General features: G+C 50.1%; 1 protein-coding gene and 1 long non-coding RNA gene across 2 annotated transcripts in view; both read right to left on the reverse strand.

Annotated features, from left to right (window-relative positions):
* Positions 1-388: 388 nt before the first annotated feature.
* ELFN2 (extracellular leucine rich repeat and fibronectin type III domain containing 2) lies at positions 389-9256 on the reverse strand. Its single transcript, XM_066184064.1, has one exon. It carries the CDS (start codon positions 8920-8922, stop codon positions 6496-6498), a length of 2427 nt encoding a protein of 808 aa, XP_066040161.1. The 5' UTR covers positions 8923-9256; the 3' UTR covers positions 389-6495.
* Positions 9257-9333: 77 nt separating this feature from the next.
* Positions 9334-12767, reverse strand: part of LOC136289854 (uncharacterized) — a 48912-nt gene continuing 45478 nt past the window's right edge. The window contains exon 3 of the long non-coding RNA XR_010720882.1: positions 9334-9550. This is a non-coding gene — a long non-coding RNA (uncharacterized lncRNA). The remainder of the gene's footprint in view (positions 9551-12767) is intronic.

Raw genomic sequence — 12767 nt, forward strand, 5'->3', positions numbered from 1 at the left:
TCAGACAGAGGATTTGTTGTGTAGGTAATGGGCAAGGAAGTTCTGCCTTACACCTAGGCAGAGTTGTCTGCCTGCCCTGGATGGGGCAGAATCTGGGTGCTGATGGGTGCAGGAACAGGCTGGTATCATGTCAGAACTGACAACTAGGTAAAAATGAGGATGCGTCCAAAACAGGCAATGGCCAAGGGCAGAGAAACAGTGTGTTTGGGGGAAGCAGGTGGCCACTGGGTGCCTGGGAGAATCTTCCCATGCCCTGACCCAACTCTCTGAGTTTCACCCATACCTTTTTTCCTCCTATCCCATCCCATCCCGTCCCATCCTGTCCCGTCCCATCCCACCCCATCCCTTCCCATCGCACCCTACCCCATCACATCCCATCCCACTCCATCCCACTCCATCCCACCTTTTCTACCAGACAAGTCTGAAACAAATGGACTCAGAAGCAGCTTTTCATAGTTTTTGCTTGTTGTTTTGGGTTTTTTTTTTTAGGTTTTTTGTTGTTTTTGTTTTTTTTTTTAAATAAGAAATTTATTGCAAATATAGAAATTGATTTTCTCCGTACAGGAATCTCCGAGTTGAGGAAAAATGATTTCGTGCCATTCAGTTTTAAAACAGGAAAAGAAGGAAAGAGACAAATAAAAAGAAAGAAAAGAACAAGGAAGAAATACAATTATAAAAGAAGAAAAGAAAACAAAAGAAAACAAATTTTTAAAAAAGAAGAAAGTAAAGAACATAACTCCAACTGAAATTTGTCCATACACAACCAGGGGGGTCACAGGGTTGTTACGGAAGGAGGAACACCAAAGAGGCCACAAGGAGCCAGTCCCAGCAGCTGCCTCCCAGGCCCTTCCTTACATTCAAGGGCTGACACCCTCTTCTCCATGCCTGGCAGCTGCCCGCCCCTTCCCACCCCCTCACCCCTGACGCTGTGCTTGTGGATGGACCAGCCGTACCAGCCCTGGAGGGTCTGGCCTGACCCGGACAGACTCTTCCTCTTCCCCCCAGGGAAGGTGGAGAGCAGGCGGCGGGGACAGGCCACCCAAGAGCAAGGCCTCACAGTGGCGGTGGTAGTTTTGGGGGAGGCAAAGGCCAAGCGAACGCGTGAGGATGGGACGTAGGGAGGGGGACTGTAAAGGGGGAAGAAGGAATTTAACCCCTGGTGGGGCAGGGAGGAGAAGAAGTGGGAGAAGACGGAGAAGGAGAAGCCAGGCAGGGGATGCCCTCTCTCCACTCAGGGACAGGGTGGGTTCAGGCAGCCCTGCAGAGAGCTGCCCTAGTAGAATGGCCAGGGAGAGGTATGGAGACACCTCCCCAGGGCGTGCAGGGGGACAGTCAAGGGTAGGCAGACCAAGAATGCCCCTCACAGTAAAAGGCCAAAGCGGCTGAGGGACAGGGTTGGGAATGCGTGCGTGTGTAGGGGGGTCGCAACAGATGCTCCCCTCTGCCCCTTCTCCAGGGAAGGACCCAAAAACACCTGCTCAGATAGGGTGGCAGGGAACGGCTGAGGTGGGGCAGGCTCCACCAGCCCTACAAGAAACCTCCATAGCCTGGTGAGGGGTGGCACAAAGTGTCTGTCCCACATCAAGCCACCCTGAGGAGGCTCCCTCCTGCTCAGATGGTGGGACAGCAGCAGGCTGGCTCCAGCAAGAGGACACAGCTCCATGAGGCTCTTCTTGACTGCAGCTTGTGCAGAAGGAGGTGGTGATGGTGGAAGAGATGTTCTTCAGGCTGCTGCAGGCTGTGTGTCCTTCCTGACACAGCTGAGCTTTCCAGTCAGCAATAAGCATGGCGAATGTGCTTTTGGGGCCCTGGCTCAAGATCCTACCCATATGGCAACTACCCACCCTGTAGCATTGAGCTCTGCCCTACAGAGAGGGGTCACAGGTCATCGTGAAGTCTGCCCAAATTTTTTTTCTCCAGGCACTGCTGACTTACACCTCACCTCCTCTCAGAGAGCCTTCACTCCTGCACTCAACCCTTTTCCTTGCTGTTCCCTTTGTCTCTATCATCCCATTCTTTCCACTGTAGCCATCTCTTCCCCAAGTCCTTCCAGCCTATCCCTCTTCTTCTCCATCTCCCTCTACCTGTTACCTCCTTGCCTCACCACTCATTGGTCCCACCATACCTTATTCACCCCTACTGTGTCTGTCCCTCCTCTCTCTTTCTCAGCTCCTTTCCCACCTTCTTCCTGCATCTTCCCCTCCTTCCTTCAAGCCTGCCAGGCAGAGCCTCCTCCACCAAGGCAAGCTGATTAGCATTGCAAACACACAGAGGCCTCCTCAGCCCGACATAATTCTTCATTTGTCAGTCATGAATATTTCACACCTGCCTCAAGAGGGATTTATTCAGCATGGAAGAGTGGAGAGGGGGAGAAGGGAACATGGTACTGTAGCATAAACTGGGGCAGCACCAGCAGATATGGGAAAGGGCTCTGCCCCACAGGAACAGCACGTCTAGAATCTTACCTTCACTCTCCTGGGTGCAGGACCCCAGCCCAGGCTTCTCCCCAAGGCTCTTCTTGGTGCTAGAGGGCAGGTCTGTGCCCAACTTCATTCCTCACTCTCCACAATTTCCAGTGATGTGAACTAAACCTCTGTTTTCTCTGCCAATAGTCACCACGCCAGAAATAAAGAGTGAAAGGGTTTGGTCTTGGTTTGGCCCCAGAAGTCCACTCTGCCCTAGGAGAAGGCAGCACTGAGGACTTGCCAAGGCCAAGCCATTGAGGCCTTAGAAACTGCAGGTAGTCTCTCCACAATTTTTTTCAACAAGGTTTTTGAGGTTTTATCATGCCCTGCCCTCTGCCAGGGCCAGCCAGGGGACAGAATGAATAGGACAGACCTAATCCAGAGGTCTGTGTAATCAATAAGAGAAAGGTGGTGGGAGATCTTCTAAGTGATTGTAACCAGCTCCACACCAAGTTTTCACTGTATCAGAGGTTTCCCTTCAGCTAAAGCACTGCACGTTCCCTCAAGAATAACCTTTCAACCAGGGCAAAGGGAGGGTAGTGACCATTTCTTGTACAAGAGCTGTCTTCCAGGCCTCACTCCTGTTCCTCAATATCTAAGAGAAATTATGGCCACTAGAAAGAGCAGGCCTTTGGTATGTAACACATACCCCTTTACACACATGACCGTGAAAAGCAGCTGAGATACCACATTTGGAGCAGGAGAAAGGGGGAGACTGGAAAGAAGAAGGAATGAGGATTATGGGGCAATTGGTTTGGGTTCTCTTTGCTGTATGTTCCCTCTAAAACTGGTAGGAGTCTCTCATAAAATCACACCAGGGATAAATGAAAGGAGCAGAGAAAACAAGGACAAGGACAGAAGAGACTTGGAGGGATGAGGTTAAATTCCAACAAACTGGCACATACACAACAGGTGTTTGCTCAGAAAAATACAGTAAAATTGTCATGCAAATAGAACGTTAAATCTGCTTTCCTCCAACAGGGCTGGCATCACTTTGTGAGCCCTCATCCTGAGGGAGGGAGCAGGAAAAAGAAGAAGGGAGGAGGAAGGCAGGTGAGACACTTTGTTCCCCTTCCTCGCCCTCTTCCTCCCACTGAACAGTCCATCTTGTGCAAACTTCATCCAATGGTTTGAAATGGGGGGCCACAGCTGGGAAAGAAATGGCTTTTCCCTCCTATGCAGCCTTACCCCCACCAGAGAAAAAAGAAGGGCCCAATGATAGCTATATCCCTGACCTTTCTCTTCTGCCTCATTGAGGTGTTGAGGGGAAAAAGCAGAAACATTTATAGGTTAATGCTCCCCCCTTAAAGTATTGACTGAGCAGAACTGTTTACAAGACCACACAGCAGAGAGGCACAGAGAGGGAAGAGTTGGGGAGAGGAACAAGACTCCATTCCCCCCTTGCTTGTCATCCCCCTTTTTCTGTCCAATTCTGTGCCCCAGCCATTAGTCTTTTCTGCTTGGACGGTTGCTGTGCTGGAAGACCACTGAGTCTGCTCTGTGTGGTAGCTGGGGAGGTCTCTGTTGTGCCTAAGTATCTCTCACAGCATTTACCTGTCCTTGTTTGCTGCAGCCCCAACATGGAGGACACCTGCCAGCAGTGATGTGACTTCCCTTTGTGACTTCCCTACATCTTCCTGCACACAGGTGTGCACACACATGTGCACATACAACTCTTCCTCTGGGTTGGATTGGCTCTTACCAGGTGTGCACACACAACCCTTCCTCTGGGTTGGATTGGCTCTTACCATGTGGAGTCAGTTCCACGAATACCTCTGGACTCAAGGCAAAATAATGCTTTGACTGTGGGAAAGCAGGCTGACAGTGAAAATTCTGAGGCAATGGGGTCAGGACCTGGCTTAGGATTGTTACCATCAGCATCCCTGCCAGGAAGAAACTCCACAGATCTTCATAGGTTTACACTTTGGGGATACCTACTCTGTTTTTTGTGCACCAGACTATGTCTACTGCTCTCCCTCACCTACAGAAGGTGAAATTGTCATCTGTAGCATAGAAGCCAGCACTCACAGCTGGCATTGGTACTACCTGGCAGGTAGTAACAGGCAGGTTCTCTGCATGCAGCATGTAAATCCTTCCTAGAGAAGCTCCTACACCCTCATCCTTCTCCCAGGCCCTTGGGAGACACTGGGTCTTCTGAGGAGCACTCAGAAGGAAAGAGGAAATAACTCAAAGAGGAAATAACTACTTAGAGAGGGCCAACATAATATAGGCCCTCACCCTCATCCTGATAGAGGTGAGCTATGGTCAATTGTTGACAGATCATAAAGAGGAGGCTCACTGTGCTGCATAAAGTCATGTTCACCAGGCAGCACTCCTGCCTGACAGAAAAATCTTGGGGGAGATGGTGCCAAGATTGTGCTTTGTTGGGTTGCTCAAAAATGGGACTAGGTGGAGAGGGCAGTAGGCTCATTCCTACCTCTGTGACAGATCTTCTACCCAAGAAGCAGAGGCTGGGACCTAGCAAGTGCAACTGGGATTTTGTCAAGACATGAAAGGATCCCTAAGAAAAGTTTGTAACACCTGTGAGGAGGTGGAGGATTTAGGAGAATATATGTTGCTCTCACTCTCATGAGGGCCTCTCAGTAGTCAAAGGAACACTGCTATCTGGACACTGGTGTCCTATCCCAGCACACAGTGCGGCTGCACACACAAAGGGAGCTTCTTCCAGGCCATCCTTCTTGGGCTACTGCCAGGCCCTACTCTCACTTCCCATTTGTTCCCTGTGCTCCTGTCTTCACCCTAGGCTGTCCCCTATCCATACCAGAACATCCATTACAATTGTGAAGCCATCCCAGTGAGATGAGCAACTGAAATCCTGTTCTTCACTTTCACCTGGAAGTGAGGAGCTTGGATGATGCTCTTCTCATGGACACCCACCCCACAGCCCATGGTGCAAATCAGTTGGGAAGAGCTGCAGAAACTTCATGGAGAACTTGTTCTGCTGAAGTCCTCTCCAAGTCCCTTCCTCAAAGTAAGGGGGATGTGAACAGAGTATTAAACTGACTACACAAGGGCAGCCTGAGCATAGGCGTGTGTGGTGAGGAGGACCTCCTGAGACCAGACCCTCCTGCCTTCCTCCACCGCTCCTTGAGGACCTGGTTTGCCATGCCAAAGAGAACATTCACAACCTGTTTCTCCTCACCAACTGGCAGAAAACTGGCCCTGAGAAGGCCTGGAGAATGCCTGTCCCTCCAGAATTGCTGGTGTTCATCAGCAGCAACATGGCAGGAGAAGGGAAGGAGGAAGAGCAGCAAGGGCAGAGAGCCTGTTATACAGCAGGTCCTACCCACTTGGTCCTTCACATCTCCTTCCTCTGAGGAGGATGGAGGTTTGTGAAGTATCTAGACAGGAAGTTCAAGCCTAGGGACCCTTTGCAGAGAGGCATAGGGAAGGGCAAAGGAAAAGAAGGGAGAGAACTTCTTTCAGCAATTCCCACCTGTCTTGGAAGGGGACAGGAGAGAGAGAAAAGCCTCCACTGCTAAAGAAAATGCGGGGAAAAGTTAGTGATGGAAGATTTGGCATAGCAGGTGTACAAGGTGGACAAGGAAGCTTTCTAAACCAAAGTCCTTCCCTCCCACCCAGAAGAAAAATCAGCCTTCAACAGGAACAGAAAATGAATAGTTCACAGCTGAGTTTCATGCCCAGTGAGTGTCCATCCCTGCCCTTCTCCTGCCACCACTGCCACCCACTCCCAGGCCATTCCCACTCCAATGTTGTTACCACAGTGTCAGAGCAGGATGCTCCTCCCAACCATCTGTGGGCAGAACAATGGTCCCTGTAACACAGTAGAGACAATTCGGCGTGTGTTTGTGTGTGTGTGTGTGTCAGTGTGTGTGTGGGTGTGTGTGTATAAGAGTTGTAAACTTTTTAAGAAAAGGTTCTGTCAGTTTTGTATTTGTCAGGAGTATTTTGTTGTTTTTTGTTTTGTTTTTTTTTCACAGTCAAGTGGCTTTTTTTTCTGGTTGTTGGAGGGGGGTCTTTGTTTGTATTGTTTCCTTGTGAGGAAGAGTCACAGCTTCTGCTGAGCAGAGACTCCTTTCCAGTAATCCAAGATGTCATGCAAATCCTCATCCTTGGCAAATTGAACTTTCTTCCGCAGGGCATGCCCAGCTGCCATGTAAACCTCCTCCCTGTGATGCTTCTTGTAAGGCCGGAATCGCTCCCAGATCTTGTGGGTGCTCTCTGAGGAGTACTCAGGGCTGGAGGAGTAGCCCGAGAAGTAGTGTCTGGGGGAGAGCTGAGAGTATGTAGAATCTCGCTTGGACCGGGACAGTGGCTTGAGGAATGACACCCGCTGGCTTAAGGTGTCAGCACTTTCTTCATAGTACAGGGCCGGGAAGGAGTGACGGTGCTCACTGCAATGGTAAGAAGGCTTGACCTCCAAGTGGTGGATGGCGCTCGGAGACACCAAGGGAAGACGATCCAAAGGGCTGTTTAGTGGGCTGCCCTTCTCAATGTATTTGGAATCAGACTTGCTGAGTGGTGGGTGGTCAGGCACATCCAAGCTGAAGACCTTGGCGCTCTTGATGGAGCCACTAGAGGAGACACTGCAGGTCTTTCTGGCCACAGCAGCATCAGCACTGAGCTGGCGCTGCAAAGGGTGGTGGGAGCTTTCCTTGTAGGGTGGGGAAAGAAAGCTGGGTCGCTCTAGCCCACTCGAGGAACCAGCTGGGATGGACTGGCACTCAAAGGCCATATCTGAGTCAACACCAGTTCCACCACCCAGAAAAGATGCTGTGTCCAGCTTGAGGGCATCAATACAGTTGTTGATGATCTGGTTGACCTTGTCTACCTCCTTGGCTATAGTAGAGATCTCAGCAGCTGAACCTTGCCCATTTTCAAGCTCCCTCAGGTCCTCATCTCGCTGGGTTCTCTCCAACCCATCCCCACCACCAGTCCGCACCTCAATGTAGTTACCTTTAGTGGTGACTTTAGGAGTCTCCATCCCAGCATCCATTGACTTTGATGGGGGCAACTTCTCCCCAATCATGGAAGGGATGGAGGACATCCGTGAGACAGGAATGACAGGTGGCTCACCCAGCTTCTGGGAAGGATGGACCATGGTACTAGTATCAATATCTGATCCGTAACGCATTTCCAGAATGGTCTTTTTGACATTGAGTGACTTCTGTTTCTCCTCCTGCATCCTCCGTTTCCGCAGGCAGTAGTATACAACCCCTAGGACAATGACCATCCCAAAGAGGCAACCCAGGGTGGTCATAATATAGTGTGTAGTGGTGGAAGTACTGGAAATAGGATCCTCTCTGCCTTTGCTCCGTGTTGCAAAGGTCAGGCAAGTATGGTTGTAACGCCTGTTGTTGCGGATAGAGGCCACACAAAATGTATAATCAGTGTGGGCCTTCAGCTTGTTGACAGTGACATATTCCTTCTTGCTCTTCAGTGTTGCTATGTCAGAAACATAGCTGTTGTTGTATTGGACCAGCACATACATCTTACTGTAGGGCATGGGGATGGTGACCATCAGGATGGCAGAAGTGATTGTGACATCATGTAACTTGATGCTGGGGCTGAAGGAGGAGTCAGTGGTGGAAGAGGCTGGAGGCTTGACTGAGAGGAAATCCCCAGGGCTGATGGCTGACCCCTCATCCAGATCTCTCTGGGAGTCAGGGGTGTAAGGAGTTGGGTTGACCCTGGAGAGGGAGGGGATGGTGCCCCCTCTGCACATGGACTGGAAGATGGTGATGGCGTTGCGGTTGTGGTGAGGCCGAGGCACCAGAAGCGGATACCCAGCAAACTCCCGTGGAGTCTCACACTGGAGGCGGTCATAGTTCTTGGTGACGTTGTTGAAGAGAGCCAGCCAATTAAGAAAGCCGTAGAGGCTACAGTCACAGTTGAAGGGGTTGCCAGCCAGCTCACACACCATCAGGTTGCTCAAGCTGGTGAAAGTGTTGCCCTCCAGACGGCTGAGGCGGTTGGATGACAGGTCAATGCTAATCAAGCTGGGGCACTCTGAGAAGGCAGTAGGGGTGACCAGCTCGATTAGGTTATGCTGCACAAAGAGGAACTGGAGACGGGCCATGCCCCGCAACATGCCCTCTGTCAGGTTGGTGAGTTTGTTGTAGCCCAGCTGTAGAACCTGGAGGTTTGACTGACCCATGAAAGCCCCATCCTCAATGTAGGAGATCTCATTCTTGGTCAGGTTCAAATCGGTCAAGTTGCCGAAGCGGTTGAGAGAGGAGTACAGCACCACTTTGAGTTTGTTCTCATTCAGACGCAAGTCGTGCACCGTGCTGTTGATATGCTGGGGGATGGTCTCATACGGGGGCTGGTTCTGGCTGCAGATGGCCAGCCACACATACCCTTTGTCCCCCTCAATCAGCCAGCAGTCACCTCGCACGGTGCCAGGGGAAAACAAGCAGAGCAGGGCAGCTGCCCACAACCCCAGGCACAGCATGGTCTGCAGTGGTGCCCTCATCAGGATGGGGGAAAAGAAATCCCCAACAAAAACCAACGCCAAAACTCAGGACAACAGCAAAAAGAAACCAGGGGACAGGAACTGGGGTTTAGCAATGGAAGGGAATAAGCACCCCAGTCTTATCAGATGTCATCACCATTATTTCTTCTTGCCCTCTGAGTCAAGCCAGGAGCATAGACAAAGGGGAACACATGCAATCTTCTTCCAGAACACCCAGAACCTATGACCATGGATGTTTGGTCTGGGAGGGAACTACCTTGTGCTTCTTTTCTAAACAAAAATTCAGGCTGAGGATAATGAATCTTCTTTGATGCTCATGAGTTACTCACACACTTTTTCCATTTTTCTCCCCTCCCACCCACCCCCCACCCACACCAAACCCACCCCAAAACAAACACAAGTCCTCCCCACTCTAGTCTTCCCCCACCCCTCCACAGTGTGATTTGGAAGAACAAGGCAGGGCTGCCTCCTGTGACGCTCACGCTCCCTTGGTTTCTACTCCTTCTCTTCTTTCTTTCCTGGGTACCCTCTGAGAAGCTTCAGAGCTTTGGATCAAACATGTCGAAAACAAAAATACAGAGAGGGAAAGAGCAAGTGTGCACGAGAGAGATCCATCTGTCACTGGAATCTGAAAAAGAAAACACAAGAGACAAGAAGAGCCATCATTTGGAAGGGTCTTTGAGATAAGTGTAAAGACAGCAATGTTTCATGAGAAGAGGGAGATGGGGAAGAGACACATTAAGGGGGTGCAAGAAAGAGAGGTGTGGTACTGCCTGCCGTGCTGATAAGCCTTTGAGGAGGGAACCCTTACGATGTATAATGTCATATCAGGGATATGCAGAAGGGTATCCGGGCTCCCTTAAGTAATGTGATCACAGCCAGGGACCTGGGGGAAGGCAGTGGCGTGGGAGTAGAAGGGGAAGGGAAAGGAGAGTGGGAAACATAAAGCTGTTATTGCGGGGGCTCAAAATCCCTAGTGTAAACAAAGGCAAGCCCCAAGCACAGCCAAAGCCATGAATTTTCAGCTGTCTGAAAATGATGTACACAAAATGCATGAAGCAGGGAAAATGCAGACAAGCTTCTCCCCCTCACCCCCCCAAAAAAACACCAAATTTTTTTTTCCTTCCTTCCTTGATGCAAGGGGGATAAATAATTCAAGCCACGTGTAACCACTTCTGCTCTAAAAATTGTCCCTGACTCTTGGTGCATGGACAAGGCTGTTGAGGTGAACCAGTCTGGCTTGAGCACAGTGGGGGGAGGGGGGGGGGGTAAGCAGGCAGTGTGTCAAATACCAGCCTCCAGTCTCTCATACAACAATGCCAGAACTCCTAATCTGAAGCACATCACCCATCTACCCCCCACCAAAGGGAGGTGCACAGTTTTACACCTTCGTACTTTACTACCTCTCCTTGGGGGCTATGAACACTGCCCCTTTGTAAGAAAACACACCTTGCAGACAAAGTAACATTTGCTTGTTAAACCACAACAAATATATTTCTGGGCTCTGGGTGAGCTCCTAGTTCTGACTGCGAAGCACAGCCTGGAGCACCTTTCTCTCCAGCTACAGCTTCAACCCTTCTCCCACTGTGCTGAGACAGGACCCTGGCAGGGGTGTTGTCAGGGAGAACAGGGGAAATAATTTCATACAGCAGATAAAACATGTGGGCACTGCACTCTTTTTTTTTTTTTTTTTTCCTTACATTTTGAGGAGAAAGGGAACACTAAAAAAAAACAGAGAAAAGGATTCTTGGTTAATGAAAAATAAAGATCCCCTCTTGCCCCTTTTATTTTGGGGGGAGGCTGCTCACTAAAGATATCACTGAAGCTTTTGCTGCAAAAGCTGAACCAATTTTTAGCACAGAGACACAAAGGGCAGAAATAAAATGAAGGAAGATAAATGAAGGAGGAGTGAACCCTTGAGGAACAAGGCTTACGTCTGTGGAGAAATCTGATCTGATTTGGGTCTGTGGAATTACCAGGCCAGCTGGATTAAGGGATCAGAGATAGTGTCACAGAGAAATACTTAAATATTCAATAATCCAAAAAGTAAAGCCAAGACAGAGAAGGCAAGGGGGAGAAGAGCTAGACCAATGGAAAAGACAGAGAAAAAACCTCTATTCCCCACAGCTCATTGTCTGAGGCCACCAAACTCATATCACTTATGGTTGTCATATTATGGCCTTCAGCTGCTGCCTCAGCTTTGCCTCGGCCAGCAATGAAGCAGAAGGCAGCAGTTTTTACAGTCTGTTGCTTTGTTTCTCAGCCTTGTAATCCAATGAGAAATAATTTCCTGACACTGTTTCCCCAGATGCATCAGAGAAGAGGCATATCTGGCTCTCCACAGGTTGGGACCCACAGGCCTCTGATATTCCTCAGCACCAGTCCTCTGCCTTGTTCCACCACTTCCAGAGGTGACTCCATGCAGAGACACAGCCAATTCCCCACACCATCTCTGTCCCTTTGCCTTCCTCTCTAATGTTCCTTCACTTTGCCTGATATCTTCCACTGAACAAAGGAGTGTCAGTTACTATCATGCTTTTGGCACATTGGTGCCGAAAGTATGTCCACCCCAGGCAGAAGCCAGGGGCAACCCCTGAGCAAGCAGTGGAAAGATTTAGGGATTAGAGATTTTAGCCAGCATCCCTCTCTGAGCATTATGTTCTGGCCTACCTGTCTCATCTCACCAATTACTCTGCACAATATCCAGCTCCATACAGCAACATCCCAGCCCACTTGCTTTGATCCCTTCTGGTAGGGCAGACTGCTCCAAAAGGTGTGCTGAAGTCACCATTGCCTGCTGTGGCTTGTTTATGGTGCACAGAGAGAAACCCTGAGGCCAGGACCATGTTCCTCTACAGCAACCCCAGCAATCCTTGAGAGCCATCCCATCCCACTCAAGGAGATGCACTCAGGCAGGACAGAAAGGGTTTGGAAGGGCAGATGTCCTAGAAGCCTGGAAATAGGTGGGTGGGATAGAGGTGGATGGAAACAAAGGTGGTGGTTTTTTGCTGCTATATGCCAAAACCAAGGGGATCATGCAGAAATTCCTGCTTCCTGTCTACCTCCCACCTGGGCTGTGTAGCCTTTCCTCAGCCACAGGCCACAGGAAGGGTCAAGCCACTCCTCACGCCAAACTCGTTGGTCCCCTTGAATTCCCCATGTAACCACATATGAGAAATACACAGACCTTGACATACTTCCCCCAATGGTTCCTGCCTCCCCACTATCATGCTGGTTTTAAGGGCCCTGAGTCCAGCCCAATCCATGGCCTACTGCACCCCTGCCCATTGCCCAGCACCCCGTTTACAGCTCAGCCCAACTCCATCAGTCCCTGTTACTACAGCAATGCTGCAGGAGTGCTGGTCTCCAGCTCTACCACAGCCAGGTCCTGTCCTCTAGGGAATGGCTGCTCCCTGAACCTGGCAATTCATAGCCAAAGGGAGGCCAGGAATGAGGGGCAGCACTATGCCCTCCTTTAACTGTCTACAGCCAAAAGAACATAAATCACACAGCACTGGAGTCCAACAGCACAAGGAAGCAACACACTGTCCTTTTTGCTGGCCTGAAAGGTGCTGACAATGGAGTTGGCTGTTTCCCTCTCTTGCTTCTCAGGCAACAGAGCAAGAAGGAGCAGGGATGGAGTGTGGGCAGGGAAAGCAAGAATGAACAAGACCAGCACAGCAGAGAGCCAAGGAAAGGGGATGCAAGAGTTGTGGAGAACTTATGGGCAAGAGAAAAAGTTTGGACACAGGATATGTTTTATAGGCAAGGTACAAGATAACCACCTCCATGTGCTGGGCTTATTTAGTTGTAGGGTTCCAACACTCTTCAGTGTCACCCAAGAT

The sequence above is a fragment of the Chamaea fasciata genome, unplaced genomic scaffold (genome assembly GCF_029207755.1).
Source record: "Chamaea fasciata isolate MVZ Bird 193981 ecotype frontalis unplaced genomic scaffold, bChaFas1.0.hap1 SCAF_5, whole genome shotgun sequence".
NCBI classification, from domain to species: domain Eukaryota; kingdom Metazoa; phylum Chordata; class Aves; order Passeriformes; family Sylviidae; genus Chamaea; species Chamaea fasciata.